Source organism: Sturnira hondurensis, unplaced genomic scaffold (genome assembly GCF_014824575.4).
Source record: "Sturnira hondurensis isolate 20B ecotype Veracruz unplaced genomic scaffold, ASM1482457v3 Scaffold0003693, whole genome shotgun sequence".
Lineage (NCBI taxonomy): Eukaryota > Metazoa > Chordata > Mammalia > Chiroptera > Phyllostomidae > Sturnira > Sturnira hondurensis.
This window is the reverse complement of record NW_028076324.1, coordinates 10,483,155-10,501,766: the sequence shown is the minus strand read 5'-3', so window position 1 is coordinate 10,501,766 and position 18,612 is coordinate 10,483,155. Positions and strand designations below refer to the sequence as shown.

General features: G+C 41.2%; 1 protein-coding gene across 2 annotated transcripts in view; it reads left to right on the top strand.

Moving 5' to 3' along the window:
- Positions 1–18,612, top strand: part of SAFB2 (scaffold attachment factor B2) — a 31,842-nt gene that overhangs the window by 3,566 nt on the left and 9,664 nt on the right. For both annotated transcript variants that reach the window (XR_005065939.1, XM_037042645.1), the window contains exons 3-13: positions 2,023–2,087; positions 2,173–2,376; positions 3,947–4,009; positions 4,884–4,911; positions 5,827–6,337; positions 6,754–6,803; positions 7,330–7,430; positions 11,774–11,923; positions 12,012–12,124; positions 15,406–15,536; positions 16,823–16,914. Coding sequence is in view for 1 of the 2 variants with exons in the window: in XM_037042645.1 (XP_036898540.1) it covers positions 2,023–2,087; positions 2,173–2,376; positions 3,947–4,009; positions 4,884–4,911; positions 5,827–6,337; positions 6,754–6,803; positions 7,330–7,430; positions 11,774–11,923; positions 12,012–12,124; positions 15,406–15,536; positions 16,823–16,914 (1,508 nt within the window). In the remaining variant the exon portion in view is untranslated. The remainder of the gene's footprint in view (positions 1–2,022; positions 2,088–2,172; positions 2,377–3,946; positions 4,010–4,883; positions 4,912–5,826; positions 6,338–6,753; positions 6,804–7,329; positions 7,431–11,773; positions 11,924–12,011; positions 12,125–15,405; positions 15,537–16,822; positions 16,915–18,612) is intronic.

Below are 18,612 nucleotides of genomic sequence, written 5' to 3'. Positions count from 1 at the left end.
TTCTTCATTAAACTCAGAACAAGAAACCTCTTCCCTTACTTATCTAAACAGGCAAAATTGAGGAAGACTTGTGGATATGTTTTGAAAGATTAAAATCTTTGAAAGATTAGGTTTTATATGGGAAACTGATTTTCTAGTTTCTGTCCTGTTGTCTCCCAGCCCCTATTTCAGCTGTTAGTCAACAGAGACCAGGCCACTGGGAATGGGGTACATCCTATCTGCTCAGTGTTTGTCGTTCGCACTCTTATTTAGGGCACTTCTTTTTGAAGGTTTAGGGTGTGCTTCTCTCCTGTTTACATCCTGTATGGGCACTGTGGGCTACTACTTAGAGGCCTAGAAATTGGATGCAATTGCCAAACATTTTTAGACAGTATATTTCAAAAGCATGAGCTAGGTTTACATATAGTGGGAAGTTGTACAGCTGAGTTTTTAAGTCCCATCTTTGGAGCTGAACCAAATTCTTATCTAGCAAATGTAGATAATAACGCTGCTAGCGTTGTGGGGAGTATTACACAATAAGATGTAGGGAGTACAGTATCTGACAAGTAATGAGTACATTTTTTGAGTGATTACTGATATAATGGTGAATGTGAATGAGATACCTAAGGTATAGAATTTCCTCGCTTTAACAAATATTAAAATACTACTTTCTGATAATTTGGAAAATGTAAAAAGTATACACATAGAAATAAAGTAATCTCTAATACCACTTTTGATGTTTGCCTCAGTCATCTCCACCTGTATGCATTTTCACACTTGCATGTATATAAACATACAGACGCTTTTTAATAAAAGTAGATCTGTGTGGTTTGGGTTTTTTTTAAACTTTATGAGAACTTTATTTATTTTTAGAGGGGAAGGGAAGGAGAGAGGGAGAGAAATATCAATGTATGGTTGCCTCTCATGAGTCCCCTGCTGGGAACTGGCCTGCAACCCAGGCACGTTCCCTGACTGGGATTCGAACAGCAATCCTTTTGTTCATAGGCCCGCGCTCAATCCACTGAGTTATACCAGCCAGGGTTGAGACTTTTTTTAAGTTGTAAGATGTTATATGGTGTACCATGAGGTTTCACAGCCTTGGCACTGTTGACTATTCAGAGTGAACTATTTGTGGGAGGGTGAGCACCATCCTCAATCACTCATCTACTAGATTGATGCCAGTAGCATATATCTCAGGTGTGATGTCCCCAGAGTGTCTCCAGATATTGCCAGATGACACTCTACTCTCCTCATTGACTTCTCTTGCTGATATCCCACGTATGGACAAAATGTGCTGAAATTGTTTCCCTTTCAGATGTTTAGGTTGTGTATACTTTCTAGATGAAATAAATACCTATGTTGTAAATTTCTTGTCAGACATTTTAGTGCATGTCCTAAGGAGAATACCTGGAGTATAGGTATTCCATGTATATTTTTGAGGCTTATGATACATGTGGAGCCTCTGCTTTCCCTCATTACCCCTTTGCCCCTGCCCTGAGAATGCCTAGCATTAACTATAAATAGTTTTTTGCATTTATAAGACTCAGGATGACCATGTACTTTATGGTAGCTTTTGCTTTGCAGAAAAATGTTCCTGAGCTGAAGACTGATGAAAGGCAGGTGACCTGCTTGAAATGGTGGAATATAGGGAAAACTACCAATTAATAATCCAGGATGCTACTGGAGGTCACAGTTCTTTGATTACTAGGTGCATGTTAAAATTACATTTGTTGAAAATTGCCTGTTACCCTTGGTTCACTCTTGGGATATTTGTTTTACTTTAGGGTGGTTTTGAAATCTTTTGAAGCTCCTAGGTATTTTGTGTAAAATCAAAATGCTTTGTTTGACAGTATTACAGAAATCCTAGATAGTCATGTCCCAATGGAGACAAAATTATACACAATTGAACAGGCACTTCTAGTTTCCTTGTAACATGTTCTCTCCAAAATTGAAATTTGTTGTTCTGTATAAACTAATTATGAGGCCAGTCCTAAGTGTTATCTGATTGAACAGTGTTATCTGATTATCCTATCCTTTTATTAGGACAGAAGACAGAGGAAGAAGGCACAGAAGACAATGGCCTGGAAGAGGATTCCAGAGACGGGCAGGTATGTGGTGTGACAGCAGAGATGATGGCAGGAGCTCTGAGTTTTGGTCCACTTGGTCATTGACACCGCTCATTCCTCTTTATAGGAGGACGTGGAAGCAAGTTTGGAGAGCTTGCAGAATATTGACATGATGGACGTTAGTGTGTTAGAAGAAGCTGAAGTTGAGAACAGCAGTGCCCCTGACTTCGGGGAAGATGGAACGGACAGCATCCTCGATTCCCTTTGTGATAGCAAAGAATATGTGGCGGCACAGCTGAGAGAGCTCCCAGCTCAGCTCACAGATCATGCTGTAGGTAACACCAAGACACGTGGAATGTGCCAGGAGCCCCGAGGCTCCCAGTGCTTATGTGCTGTTTATATGAGTGAGAACGCACTCGAGGTTGATTAAATAACTAGCAACAAAAACACCAATCAGCATAAACATTTAATTTAGAATCTGAACCTTGGTAACTTCTGTTCATTTAAATTCCACATAGGTCAGATGTTAATTAATAACTTTTTTGTGGTAGTGGAGAATATTTATAATTGGGTGGGAGACATTTTCTAAGCATAAGTTTTAAAAGGTTGGCACAGTTGGTAAAGAGTGTTTTCTGTCCTGGCTGGTGTGCTTAGTGGATTGTGTATTGGCCTGCGAACTAAAAGATTACCAGTTCAATTCCCAGTCAGGGCACATGCCTAGGTTTCAGGTTTGGCCCCCTTTGGGGGAACTACAAGAGGCACCTGATCGATGTTTCTCTTCCTCTTTTTCTCCCTCCCTTCCCCTCTCCAAAAATAAATAAATAAACTCTTTTTTAAAAAAAGGATATGAAATACAGTGAAGAAAAGTATTTGTCATCCCAGAAGAACCTCTCCTGTTAAAAGAGATCCACTATTAATGTCCTTGTGTGTAAGGTAGGACTTTAATTGCTACCAGCATCATCTTTCCAAGTTCTTCCAGTATTTTGGCCTAGAGCTCTCTATGGTGGCCATCTTAATCTCACCAGCTTGGCATGTCCAGCCATTCTAGTTTGGTTGTGTTATTTACTTAAGGCATTGCAACTGTAAAGTGAAAAAAAAAACTTGCCCTGGTATGACTGAACTTTAAACCTTCAAGGTCAAAAGTTATGAACTCCAAACATCACCACACTTCAGCCTGGGGTGGTATTAAGCAACTGATTTGCCCTCTGTGGGCATGGTTTGCCCTCTGCTGTGTCATGTTAATTATTTTCAGAGCATGTGCATGGTTTCTAACTTCCTAGTTAACGGAAGCATCCAGGTTCTAAGGTTCAAACCTAGAAAATGGAAAAAAAGTATCTGGAAAGGGATATTTTTGTATTTAATTAAAAATAGTAAAAAGCCGTCAGATTTGATAACCTTTAAAATAGTTTGGCTTGTCTTTTTTTTTATTTCATTATTTTTATTATTTTGGTATGGTAAATGATAAAAACAGTCAAATTAAGTATTTGTTAAATAAGGCACTCTGGAAGAAAGTGCCAGTTACTGTTATTTTAAATGGGTTGCCATCAGGTGAAATCAGAGGAGTGCCTGGTTTTCTACTTTGGAAATTCTGTGGCAGAATGGTATATGTAGACCACCAGTATGTGGAAACTGCCTATATAGTGAATTCATTCATTCATTTGAACAATGCTGACAGAATGCCCACCATCTGTGAGCCTCTGTCAGCCATGCTGGTGTTACCCAGTGCTGGAGCGAGTGGGAGCAGGGAGGAAAGTAATAAACCAAATCATCTAACAGTTGATTTGCAGATGGAAGTAGATCTGTGAAGGAAATAGACATGTGAGCTGCCTGGAACATAGTGAGACACAGACTTTGGCATTCAGAGCTCTGTCCCCACAAAGTGACCTTTCATCATCTTTCAGGTAGATGGGGAAGGCTTTGAGAACACTTTGGACACTTCATCGTTGGACTTCAAAGTACCTTCGGTAAGTGACCATTGGTTTCTGCATGGCTGGAAACTTTATGTGAGTGGTTAACTTTCCATAGTAGGAAAGGATATGTGCATGTGTGTAAAAATGGTTCCCTGAGCATTGATAGTGAGCCTGGTGCTGCGGTTAAGAGGTTGAGAGCCAAATCTGTCAGTTTTGGGGCTTGCAGTCTAGTGGGGGCAGGGTAAATAACCAAAAAGAATGTAACTGGAAGAGAAGTTTGATGAGGGAGAAGTTCAGGTAATTGGCCAACAAAAGCACCTAAGAGGCTTTCTGGAGGAAGACCTAATCAAAATAAGGTGTGACATTGGGGTAGAGGGGAGTGTGACTTGCTTTAGGGATGGAATAGAGTACTCAGGGTAAGGGCAGAAGAGCAGGGACAGGGCTACAGATGCGGGTGGGCCTGACTACCAGAGTCTGTGGGCTGGGAAGGGATTTAGCAGATGGTCTTATGTACAGTGGGAGGTCAGGGAGAGATTTTAAGTGGGGTAAAGAAATGGTTTTGTTAACTGGCTCCAGTTACAAATAATAGTTTATGTTGAGCAAAACACATTTTTTTCTTCCAGTCTGGTGTGATATATAAAGCAGTTGGCCATCTGTGTGAGACCATTAGAATAGCTTGGACTTGGGAGAGGGTAGCCAGGCTCTGAGAGGAGAATTAAATAAGCTAAATAGTACCACTACCTTTCTGCTTTTGCTGGGGAGAAAGTGACAAAATGATTGTAGGTTGAAGTATATTGTTTTGAGTAGAGAAAGTTCTTTGAAACAGCATTTATTCATACTTGAGTGAAAGCTGTATCTGCTTGGAAAATGTACCTAGCTAGTTTTTAAATGCCTGTGTTCTTTCTTTCTCTTTTCTTTTTATAAATAGGATATTGAAGAACCACTATTGGAGCCAGGTACTGATAAGAGAAACACAACAATTATGGTTTGAAAGTTTTCTCACTATAATTTTTTCAAGTTGTCTGTATATTTTATGCTGTGTTATGGTCTTATAAATAATTTTTATGGTGGACAATCCAGATCGTACAAGGATCAGAGATTGGAAACCCATTTATATCACCAGATCTGTGGAACGACCGTTACGATTTTTAGAGGTCATATATATGTGGTGAGATGTAGCAATTATGTTCATCTCTCTAACCACATAGAATGGCATTTACATAATTTCTCCTTATGATTCTTCCATGTGCTTCTACACATGAAACAGATCTTGTGATATTTCTCTACAGTCAATTTGACTAATTCAGTTAAGGCAGGATAATGCGATTGTCAGGGCACTTATAACCTGAGAAGTGACTGGATTCCAGAAGAGGAAACAGAGTTTCTTCATGAAAATTTCCAACATATTATTCCCCTTCTGAACTGCGTTTATCTCTCGCCATCTGAAGAGTTTCTGGTTTTCATTTTGGACTGTTCTGTTAAAAGAAATTCAAAGAAATTTGGAAATTGAGCTGTCATTGAATGGTGACTGCATTCGGTTCAGCACCTTGGACATTGGAAAAATAAGTCAGAAGACCCAGACTTGAACAAAACATGAAGAAGACTATTGAGAAGCAGCCAAGTGGTTGTAGGTGTTTAAATCTGTGGGGGCCTTTACCATGTAGCCTAGCGGCTTACTCTAGTAGCAGTCAGTCGGTTGGAGCGCAGGTAGTGTAACCAGTGTAACGTGTGTACCCGCGGGTTTTCCAATCTCTGTGTAGCTAGCAGTTCTCTTCGTGTTAGTGTGGCAGCCGTGCCAGTTCCGCATTTGTGATTGCTTTATTTCCCTGGTAATTAAACCTTGTGCCATTCTATTCCTGTTAAATCCGTAGAAAATGAGAAAATACTCGACATTTTGGGGGAAACTTGTAAATCTGAGCCAGTAAAAGAAGAAGGTTCCGAGCTGGAGCAGCCATTTGCACAGGATACAAGTAGCGTGGGGCCAGACAGAAAGCTTGCGGAGGAAGAAGACCTTTTTGGCAGCGGCCATCCGGAGGAGGGTGATTTAGATTTGGCCAGCGAGTCAACAGCACAAGCTCAGTGGAGCAAGGCAGACACCCTGTTAGCGGTAGTGAAAAGGGAGCCCGTGGAGCAGACAGGCGGTGACGAGAGGACGGACTGTGAGCCTGTAGGGCTAGAGGAGCCAGTTGAGCAGAGTAGTAAAGCCTCAGAGCGCGCGGAAGCCTCTAGCGAGGAGGTCGCGGAAGCGCCCCCGGAAGCCTCAAGCCCAGACCTCAGAGATAGCAAAGAAGACGTGAAGAAGTTTGCTTTTGAAGCTTGTAATGAAGTCCCTCCGGCTCCTAAAGAGTCCTCAGCCAGTGAGGGCGCTGATCAGAAAATGAGGTTTGTTTTTTCTCAGTTTTAGACCAGACGCTATCTCCTTTTCATTGGTCGTTTAATGACACACATAAGCTGTTTTTTTTTTCTGCAATTGGCCAGCCAGACTGACGAAATTGTAATTTATTTCTAAAGAATGTTTGATTTCTCTTTGTATTTTTAATGGCTGATTTGATTTTTTTTCCCAACCTACTATGGTTGTACTTTTAATTGCTAAGTGTTCTCTTCAGTTAAATTGATTGACTTAAGAATCTGACATTGTATTTGGGGGGCAGATATCCAATATAAGCTTGCAAAGGCGTCTGTTAAAATTTTATTTCAGACTAATTTTCTGGTAGGTATTCAGTTTTAGCACATTTTACTTTTAATTTAGTTTTCTTTTGTTTTTTTCCTGTGTGATTAACATTAACTTTTATCTCTAGTTCTTTTAAGGAAGAAAAAGATATAAAGCCAGTCATTAAAGATGAAAAAGGTATGATTTAACTTACATGGTGGGGAGCCACCTGTGGATCCCTTAGCTTGGGAGGAAGGAGCCTGGAAGTTGCTATGTTCTGGATCCATTAGTTTGTTTCATTGTGGATTGCTAGAATAAATCATATAATTGTATCTTGAGAGATTAGTTTAAATGCTGTGTTTTATGTCTCTCATGGCTGTCATTTATGGGATAGTAAAAATTCTCTTACACTGAATCCTATTACAATCCCATTCTCCATTGAATAATACAACAAGAGTTACAGAAACTGCTATCTTGGTTGTGATCTTCATTGGAGGACATTTCAGTTTGTAACTGACCTAGATGTGGTTATTCCTCAAGTAAGAAAACTGTTTTTGCCGTGGATGGCGTTTTTCATCTTCTGTCCTTGATGTTGACAGTAATTAAATTCTTGAATCAGAAGAGTTGAAATAGGATGTAGTTAGTGTTTGAGAGAGGACCACATCTTAGGAGTGGTTCCTTTTATGCCTGGGGGCAAAGCATAATCCTCTCCTTCCTGCTCCAGGTCGGATCAGCAGCAGTTCTGGTAGGAATCTGTGGGTCAGCGGACTGTCCTCCACAACTCGAGCGACAGATCTGAAGAACCTTTTCAGCAAGTATGGGAAGGTATGCTCTCCCTTATGTCTTGCTGCCTCATCTCAATTTGGCATTAAAAAATATACGAGCTTTTGCTGATTTGGTGGTCATTCATGGTTTAACAGAAGGCAAGGGGGGGATCTTCAAAGGGTGAAAACCCACCTGGTTTGGGGTTGGGTGCCCTTTTTTCTGGTTGAGAGTCGATAGCAGGCAGAACAGCATCATGGCATAGAGGACTATGTAGAAAACTTATAAATAGCTGCTATCTGAAACGTTCATGTGGTTCTGACTTCTCTTCAAGAAGCTACTATCTTTTGGCTTATGCAGAACTTAAAGCTGGTGTGCTGACTTTTTTTTCTTCTTAACAGTAAGTGAAGTGTTGACTTTTATATCTTAAAAGCATCTTGAGTATATCATTTGAAAACTGGGATGTGATAGTGGTTTAGAAATAAGTCACCTAATATGCTGCTTTTAGGGGCAGGAGGAAAATAATACAGTTTAGAAGCTTTCCAAGGAACCTGAAGGACTTTTGAAAATGATTCTGTTATTTTAGAGTTAGGTGATAAAGCAGTCTTCTTATAAGCCATAGGGACAGCCCTGGTCTCCTGAGTGCCTATGGGAGGTGGCCCTCTGAGGGAGAAGTAGGGGTTGGTGCCTGGAGATGTTAAGAAATTATAGGGATTCCGGACAGAGTTTCTGTGGCTAGCTCATCCTGACCTGCTCTGGTCATACCTTTGCTCAGATCCATGTCACAGTTGGGTATTGGTGAATGCTTTAGTGACTTAAGCAGACAGCATCCAGGAGAAGCATTCAGAAGGCCTTGGAAAACTATTAAGCTGTAATCTACCCATTTATTTTTTTGACCTCCTTTTGGATTCAGGCACTGATTATAAAGCCTAAGCAAACAAAAAAGTTCCTGTCATCATAGATCTTACACGCTGGTGGGAAAATCATTTACAAAAGAAACACATATTCAATATAACACGTGCAGTAAGTATGTTAAGGAGAATTACCACATGCCAGTTGTGTATGGCAGGGAGATCTAATTTAGATTTGGGAGGTAGCTTCCCTGAGAAAGATATTTAGGGCAAGGCCTGAGTGATTGGAGTTTGGTGTGCTTATGGAGTTCAGCTCTGATAAAGGCAGGCCCTGTGGTGGGGCAGGGCTTTGTAATTTGAGTGAACTCATCTGAGGCTGCTGTGAAGAGCTTCAGGGCAGAGGGCAAGGGAAACAGGGTGGACAGGGATATGTGAGCTTCTCACGGTCTCTGCCCTCATTTGGATTTAACTGTCATTGGATGTGATACCCTGGAAGGATAATTGATGGAAAGGTTGAACAACATAATTGACTCACCCCTCTGACCTTAAGGAGATGTAAAAATGTGATGCTTCATCTCCACTTTGAGAACTGACACTTTTGTCATCAGCAGAGGCTTCTGTCACCTTGGCCCTGTATGGGGTACTCTGGGGCTTTCTTTAGACAGAGCAGAACTCTTCCATCCCTGGGTTGGGGGCAGGGCGGGAGCAGAAATGCAAAAGCACGCTCTTCAGGGAACCAGAGAGCATGGACTGTTCCCTGGACCTTGTCCCAGTTGGGAGCACAGGTCGAAAAAGAAGAGATGACTTATTCAGGTTGACCCATGATCAGAGGTGGTCAGAGCCAGAACCCAGGGCTCCTATTTCTCAGAGGCCCTTTGCACTTCCAGAGGGGCTAGCCCTACCTTCTTCAGATGTCCTACAGAACATTGACATTTAGTGCAAACATTCTTCCAGCTGGGTTTGAATCTGCGCTCTGGCTCTATTTTCTCTCCTGTTTCTTCTTGAATCACTTTTGTATTGGGTATTTTTTATGATTTGTGGTTTATTACCTATGACTGTATATAACTAGTATAACTATCTTCTAGTTTCTTGAAGTGTAACGTTGGGGGGGTTTGTTTTGTTGTTGTTTTTATTTTTCTTGTTTCTTGATGTGGGCATCTGTTGCTGCGAATGTCCCTCTTAGAATGGTTTTTGTTTCATCCCATAGGTTTTTATATATTGACTGTCCATTTTCATTTGTCTCAACATATTTTGATTTCTCTTTTGATTATTTTCTCTGTCCTTTTGGTTGAGGTGCAAATTTTTTTTCAGGGGTTACTTTTAGGAATTATAGTACATGTCTTAAATTACCGTAATATGGCTGCCAGTGATACTGCACCAATCCCTCATAACAGTACATTGCCTTTGCCCCATCCCAGCCTTTGTGATGTTATCAACATACATTTTCTATTAAGAAAACCACACAGTATATTATTGGCTCGTTTTTGTGGGTTTTTTTTTAACAATTACCTTTACCTTTATTTGTAAATAAAAAATGTGAGTTTCTAATTTTACAGGTTCATGATTTTGGGTGTCTTTAGTCCTTCTTGTTTTTATCCAAGTTACCACTGGTATCGTTCTTCTTGAACCTTTCTTGTAGGGCAGGGTTGCTGATGAGGAATTTGTGTGTCTGCAAGTCACCCTTTGGCCTTCATTTTGCAAGCTATTTTGACTGGGTGTGGAATTCCAGGTCGGTTGATTTTCTTCCAGATAACAAAGCCAGCTCCACCACCTCCTGGCTCACATTGTTTCCGACCAGTTGGCTGTGCTTCTAATCAGCACACATGGCTTTTCTTCCTCTGGCTGCCTTTAACATTTTCTGTTTATCAGTGCTTTGGAGCACTTTGCTGATGATGTGTGTTGATTTCATTTGCTATGTTTTTTTCCTGCCTTCAAGGACTCTATATATTGCTCTTGATTCCTTTGGTGGTGTTGGTCTTTTTTCTCTATTTTGAATAGCTTCTCTCACCATGTCTTCAAGTTCCTTAATCTTCTATAATGTTTGTTGTCATTCCTATCCAATGTACTTTTCATCTCAGAAGCTCGGTTTGGGTATTTTTAAATATCGTTCATGTGTCTACTTAACATGCTGAGTCATTTCTTCACTTTCCTGAATATTTGGGATGTAGCTAAAACAACTGCTTAGTATCCATGACTACTAATTTTGTCACTGTGTCACTTGAGTCTGATTCTATTGGTTAGTTTGTTTTCTTCATTAGAGTCAGACTTTTTTGCTTCTTGGCTATCCCGGTCATTTTTTTTTTTTAGAGAGGAAGGGAAGAAGAGAAATATCAATGTATGGTTGCCTCTCGTGAGTCCCCTGCTGGAAACTGGCCTGCAACCCAGGCATGTGCCCTGACTGGGAATCGAACCGCGATCGTGTGGTTTGCAGGCCCGTGCTCAGTCCACTGAGCTACACCAGCCAGGGCTAACCCAGTCATTTTTGATTGTATATCAAACATTGTGACTTTTACCTTTTTGACAGCTAGTTATTCTTGCGTCCCTTGCGTCTTGCTCACATTTCCTTGAGCTTTTGCTGGGGCACAGTTCAGTTACTGGCTCCTTCTGAGGCTTGCTGTTGAGCTTCATTAATCAGGCCAGATCTCAGGGCTCTCTTCATTTGTTCTTGAGGCAGCACCCTTCTGAGCAGTCAGCCTGATGCCCATGAGTTACAGACTTTCCCACCAGCCATTGGGTTTACTGTGGGTGAAAGCCTTTTGCAGCCCTGGGTGAGCCCAGGGATTGTTCCCTCTGCTTTAGCAGGCAGTCCTCTCCCTAGCCTTGACAGTTTTCTCATGCACACACACTGTGCAGCTTTCTGCAGTTGCCTTCGCGTGGCTCTCTTTGTGGTATTATGATTGCTCACTGCTTTGATCTCACTTCAGGGAGACCAGCCCCTTAGTTCCTCCTCCCTGCCCATGCCTGGAACCTCTAGGCAGTGAGGCAGGACAACCATACATCCGTCTTGTGTGTTTCTGTGCTTGGCAAGTGTCACCATCCTGTGTAGCTTAATATCTGGGGTCTGAAAACTCTTGTTGCCTGAACTTCCTGTTTTAAGTTGTTTCAGGGTTAACACTTGGTATTTCATTCTGGCTGGAAGTGGAAGTTTGCTTTACATCTGTGTTAGAGGTCTTCTCAGCTGTGGTCCACATAGGTAGGGGGTGCATTTCTGAGTAGATAGTCCCTCAGCTATACATGGATACAGTAGAATTGGAGAAAATGATCCAAGTGGGATGGGCTTTTGATTAATTAATAAGTTGTGGTTAGTGGCATTTAACTGATTTTAGCTTTTCCTATTCGCTTTATGTCATTATGAGAGCTAATGTTATATCAAAAGCAATTGTATTTTGATAGGTCAGGATTGGTTAGGACTGCTTTGGTAGCTATGAAGAACTGACAATTTCTGGAGAAGTAAAAACTAGTGGAAATGATTTTCATGATCTGTTACCTGCTAGTAATTTTTTGACGTTTTGTGGTTATTAGTATGAGAAAATAAGAGTGCCCTTTCCCATGAAGGTTGTCGGGGCTAAAGTGGTGACCAATGCCCGCAGTCCTGGGGCTCGGTGCTATGGCTTTGTCACCATGTCAACATCTGATGAGGCTACAAAGTGTATCAGCCATCTCCACAGAACTGAGCTTCACGGAAGAATGATCTCTGTAGAGAAGGTGAGACAGTCCTTGCCTGTTGTAACTCACGAATTTCACGCGTAAGAAGACCTGTCTGCGAGCCTTTTCTGCCTGCATTATATTTTAGGCCAAAAACGAACCTGCTGGGAAAAAGCTGTCTGACAGGAAGGAGTGTGAAGTGAAGAAGGAAAAAGTTTCTGGAATTGACAGACATCATTCTGTGGAGATCAAAATTGAAAAGTAAAGTGATCTTTTTAAAGCTTTCTCTTGGGATGATGGCCAGGAGGAGGGTGGGTGGTAGCCACAGGGTCACTCACAAAACAAGCACGTGTCCCTTGCGTAGACGGCCTCACTAGCTTTCATTTGTGTTGCAGGTGACTTTTCGTCTGCTGCCACTTCAGTATTCAGGTTTCAGTAGATATTCATTGGGGTAACCTTATCACTAAAAAAATAGATCCAGGTGATCCTCAATAAATATTTACATCCAATGTAGTAGCCTGCTGAAAAAAATAACACAAAATGAATGAACAATACTTCCTTTTTGTTCTTAACATCCTGGGCCCTTGTACAGCCTCTCACACCTTAGAATCATTTCATGCATGGTCCAGGTTGATTTTCACATGAATCTTGCTTTTCATATCAGCTTTGCAAAGATAACAGTATTATTCAAAGGAATGTAGCCTGATTGGATATTGAAATGAACATCTTCAAACTAGAAGTTTGTGCAGCACCTGACAGTTGTGAAGTATTGCTGTACTTCCCTCAAAAACTTGAAATATCCCAGAGTAACTATGAGTTCACTCTGGTAACTCGGTTGTGCCTTGGCACAGTAATTTGAGAACCAAAGTTCTGAAATACTGTTTTTATAAAGGAGGTAATCTATAGCTTTAATCAAGATGAAACTAGGCCTGCCTGGTGTAGCTCAGTGGATTGACCACAGACTGAGAACCAAAGGGTCACCAATTTGCTTTCCAGTCAGGGCACGTTCCTGGGTTGCAGGCCAGGTCCCCAGTACAGGGCGCACGAGAGTCAACCACACACTGATCTTTCTCTCCCTCTCTTTCTCCCTTCCCCTCTGTCTAAAAATAAATAATTTTTTAAAAGATTTTATTTATTTGTTTTCTCCCAAAGGGAGAAAAACATCAGTGTGTGGTTGCCTCTCATGTGCCCCTCCACTGGGGACCTGGCCCACAACCCAGGAACGTGCCCTGACTGGTAATTGAACCAGTGACCCTTTGGTTCTCAGGCCAGCGCTCAGTCCAATGAGCTGCACCAACCAGGGCAATAAATGAAATCTTAAAAAAAAAAAAAGATAAAAGTAGGGACAGGCATTTCAGAGCAGGCATTGCTTATTTATACTGTTATCAAAATCATAGCCTTATTTTTTGGGAAAGGTAGACCTTGGTGATATGCTTGATAAAATAAAGGTCTATTCTCAGAAGGCTGTGTGTCTGTATTAATTTTATATTAACACAATTTATTTCTACTTCCAGGTCTACTCATACTCTAAAAATTGAACCCTTTGCTGAGACTCTTATTAGTCTCACAGTAATTCCTTTGTTTTTAAGTAAGAAAATTCAGTTATGTAAACATGGCCATGGATATCAACACTCATATGTTGGACTATGAGGTTTTTAATGATGTGATTGCCAGTCTTTATTGTGGCCAAATTGGAAATTATAGGTCTATGAGAAATGGGCTTCGTGTATTTATTTAGAAGTGAGACCTGTGTTTTAAGAGCTTTTTTTAAAAAATATTTTATTTATTTATTTTTAGAGGGGAAGGGAAGGAGAGAAGGAGTTGAGAAACATCAATATCTACATACCTCTCATGTGGCCCCCACTAGGGATCTGGCCTGCAACCCAGGCATGTGCCCTGACTGGGAATCGAACTGGTGACCCTTTGGTTCTCAGGCCCGCGTTGAATCCACTGAGCTATACCAGCCAGGGCTAGAAACTACTTTTTAACTTAGTGTTATCAACAAGTTATTTGTGTCAAGGGGGTGCCAGATGAGTATAGAACAAGTAGGGAGGGGTCTCTTGTCACAACATTTTTCAGATCTCCTTGGAAGGAAAAGACACTGCTCCAGAATAGTGGAAGAGGTACAGCTGAGATAATTCGTGGTGGCTCTGTTTGCAGTCATGTAGTCACTGGGAGGGATCCCGAGCCTATCAGAAGGGAAATGGTAAATAACTGTGGATGGTTGTGTAGCAGTTGAGAGGAACCAGATCTGTGTATATGTCCACACAATTAACCTTTAAAACATGAGATGAAAAGTGCTAGAGGGCCACATATTGAGAACCATCCCGTTATGTCAGTTTTCAGAAATGTTGTAAAACATCCCTAAAGATCATCAGGATTATGTGAAAGTGCCTGTGAAGGTTTGAGAAGTGGAGCTGAATGGAGTGATTGACAGTTATGGCAACAAGGGTGGTGGTTGTCTTGGGGATGGGACAAGTGTATCTGTGACATTCGCTGCATGCACAGTATTTTGTTTATTTATGTATATATGTATTTATTATTTTTAGAGTGAGGGAAGGGAAGCAGAGAGAGGGGAGAGACAGGGGATGTGGCCTAGAGCCCAGGCACGTGCCCTGACCAGAAATCGAACTGGCAACCTTTTGGTTTGCAAGATAATACCCAGCCCACTGAGCCACACCAGTCAGGGCTGTATTTTTTTTAAAGGGAAACCAATATGTTAAAAACGTTTAAAATTGTTAATTTTGATATACACCATCAATGATTATGGTATGTACTTACATTTAAAATTTTGTTTTAGTTAAAATTTTTCTTGGAATTAGTATTAAAGATGACAGTTCCATGCTGTGAAAATTTCGGAGGGAGTTGGGAGAGAGGGCAACACGTGCTAGTTAGAGAACCGAGCAGGACCTGGCTTTCCTCTCCCGGACCTTGGTGCACAGTGGGCGTTTAATGACTAGAATTTAATTGCCTGAGATAAACAGTATTAGGAAATATGGAAGACAAATGGCAACGATGATTTATTTCACTGCTTAGAATAAAATTGCCATATTTTCTGGCATGTAACACTATTTATTAATGCTTTAAAATATGCAGAAATGACCAGGTACCAAGTGTTAGTGGGCAGGGTGCCGCACTGCTTCATGCTGCGTGAACTGTACTTGTTTAAAGAAAAAAAAAGTCCCACAAAACTAAATATTCCACACATACAAAATGTTTCAAAATGAGACATTTAAAATAGTTTTTCACATTCTTCCATCATGTCTACTCGCATGCCAGTCATATATATGAGTGCATCTGGTATTTTGGGAAAACGTCCTGTTGAGCGTGCAGTTTTATCTTACATGTTTTGAGGTGTAGCAGTTAACTTTAGTGGAAATATAGGGGCTGTGTCTGAAGAGGGCGTTATTACTGCAGTTTTCAAATAATTCTCTCCACCACTTGCTGCCATGCTGGTTTGTTTTATGTGGCACTCTCAGTGAGCATATTGTTCCTGTTAGAGTCTTCAGGAAGTCAAGTTTAATTACCATGTTTTTACATAGAACTGTAATTAAGAAGGAAGAGAAGATTGAGAAAAAGGAGGGGAAAAAGCCTGAAGACATTAAAAAAGAAGAAAAAGATGAAGATGAGCTGAAACCAGGAACCACAAATCGGTCCAGAGTCACCAAATCAGGTGAGTCTTAAGTGTTTACCAGGAAGAGACAGTCAGGGTGGGCTGATGGGTGTCCTAGACCAAGTATGTACAGCGAGCTTTGTGGTGGTGCCTCTGTTGAGTTTTGCTGTTTATGGGAAGCCATTAAAGCAACAGAGCCTCAGGTGATGCCGTGGCTAAAGGAGCTTCTGCGCACACGACAGCGGAAATCTGGGGGTATTCTGCTCAGTGATTTAAGTCTACTGGGTTTTTGTTTTTCCTGAATCTTTAGCAGAAAATAGATTTTTCAGAGGGCAGGATGTCCTAGTTCTAATTAAGTGAAGTTCTGCAAGTTTTTAATCCCATGTTTCCTACGTGTATGTTAAAGCAAGATCTAAAAGCAAACCGAAAACCCCCTAAAAAGCAGAAAAGGAAGACCTCATAATGGCTGTACCCTGTGAAGCAGTTGCACTTGGAGCTTGCCACCTCTGTTGTCATTTTATAAAAGTTCCTTGCACTCTGCACCTTCAGATTTGCATGAGATACCACAGAATGTTTTGTAGCAAAAAAGGCACATCCCCATCCCTTTCTAAAAAAGAAAACCAGAAACAAAACCTGACCATCTGGAGCACTGGGATTTGGTGCAGTGCATTACAAGTTAGATCAGAATCATTGGGGTAATTTGCTAGCAGTCTCATGAGAAATGTGTCTTTTAAGTGTTCCTTAAATATTGCAAATTTCCCTAAATCAATGATTGGTCTGCACTTAGAGCCTGCTTAGCATGTTGTGTAGAGGAAAAATCAGTGTGGAGTCTTCATTGCTGAAGACATTGAAGGGAAGCCCACTTGTCGGGATTGGGGAGGGACTCCCTCAGAGCCAGCCATGTCTGATTCAGAGCACAAGAGCCTGGATTTTGCAGAGCATTCCAGAATGTGTGGGAGCAGGAAAAATTGAAATTGCTTATCCTGGAGCCATTAGGATTGAGTGGTGGGAGGGGTAGAGGAAACCTGCAGGCGGGATGTGTTTGTGCACATGTTGCAGAACACACTTTCACTTGGGTCTAAGTTGTAAGATGTGAGCAAGTGGGAGCTACTCGATTCCAGGTGAGCAAAGACCTGTCTGGCTCTGCCAGCTGTTTCCTGCTCAGTATGGCCGTATTGGTAGTGCTGCTTTTATGTCATCATGAAGACGAGAGGAGGTACAGAGGCTCCAGCGTTAGCAACAGTCACTTGATGGAGTGGTGAAAGCCCCCAGCTGGCTTTTGTGCTGCTCGCTGGAAATAAGGTTGTCAGCATATTTTCACAGACTGCTATGTTTTTTTCCTAAAGGGAGCAGAGGAATGGAACGGACGGTTATAATGGATAAGTCAAAGGGAGAGCCTGTCATTAGTGTGAAAACCACAAGCAGGTCAAAAGAAAGAGTACGTACTGCTTCTGCCACCTCAAATCCAGCCATTTTTGACCACTTTGGTTTGCATTGTGAAAACATTGTTTGGCCTTTAACATTTTAAGAGGTCAGCCCTGGCTGGGTTGCACAGTTGGTTAGTATTGTCCTGATACGCCAAAGGTGGGTTCAATCCCTGGTCAGGGCACACATAAGAATCAACTAATGAATGCATAAGTAAGTGGAACAATAAATAGATGTTTTTGTCTCTCTCATTTCCTTTGTCTCTCTCTGAAATCAATAAATCTTTTTTAAAAATTGAGTTCTTTGAAGTTCTCAGGAGGCATACTGTTATCTCTTTAGATTATATATACAGACATTAGGTTTTAGAACTTATTTCAGATCAATACTTTCCCATGTTTGCTTTCCAGAAATGTGTTCGCCCATCTCTGATTCTTTGCCAGGCTATATACCATCTTTTAGGAGAACCGATTCCCAATGGTAGCTCGCCACAGAGCAGAATGCGTAGGGCCCAGGCTTTGTTAGAAGGCAGCTTCAATTCTTTGGTTAATTTAACAGCAGTTTATTAATTTTCTTTAGTTGATTTGTTAGTCTTCTATTAAATAAACCAAAAAGAAAAGTGGAGTCCACCCCTAAAACTGAGTGTCATGCCATCAGAGAACAAGCTACCTTGCTGTTAACTTGTGCACACAGCTGGACAAGTGAGGGGCTTCTTAATATGCTCTTTCCACTCTGGGAGTCCTTGATGAAGGTTCCAGCTAATACAGGAATGAGAGGAGTGCTTTTTTAGTAAATACACTGTTTTTTAGTAAAGATTGTATTTATTTTTAGAGAGATAGGAAGGGAGGAAGAAAGGGAGAGAAACATCAGTATGCAAGAGATACTATTGATCGGTTGCCTCTCTCACACCCAGTCTGCAACCCAGGCATGTGCCCTGACTGGGAATCAAACTGGTGACCTTTCCCTGCGCAGGCCTGCACTCAATCCACTGAGCCACAGCAGCCAGGGCCACATTTTTATGATTCGTTCAAGAAAACTTTGTGTTGTCTATACTTAAGATTTAAATTAACATTTGGATTCTATAAAGAGCAATTGTTAGTGCCAGTTTTTCCTATGGGCTACATGAAAATCAAAACTACAGGAAAATGTAGAGAAGAATATAAAACCCATAAGCTTACTACCCAGATAACTGAGGTTTTAAAAAAAGAAGTAATCTACATGTGATTAGGACATCAGGTAGTACAGGAAGGCACAACACAAGCAAAATGGAAGCCTCTTTGTTTCCATGTGGGTTACTCATACTTCCTCTCATGGTATAACACGGAGCACGCACTTGTGTACTCTGAAACACCACCACTAACGGGGTTTCTGTAACTTGCCCTTGGATACCTTTTGTATGTAATATGTCTTGTAGAGCTTTATATACTGAGGTACACAGTTCTGCTAAATTTTAAAACATTTTAAATTTTGAAATAATTATAGATTCACAGGAAGTTACAAAAGATAGGATAGAGGTCTTATGTGTCTATCACTCAGGTTTCCCAGTGGCTTTATTTCCTATAACTGTATCACAGTATCAAAGCCAGAAAGGTGATGTTGACTTTGGTGTACAGTGTGTGTGCGCTCAGTGCTAAGAAATTTAATCCCTCGTATAGACGGACACATGCCCTGTTGAAAACTGCTGTGGTGCAGCCTTTCTGTGCCTGCCTCCTGG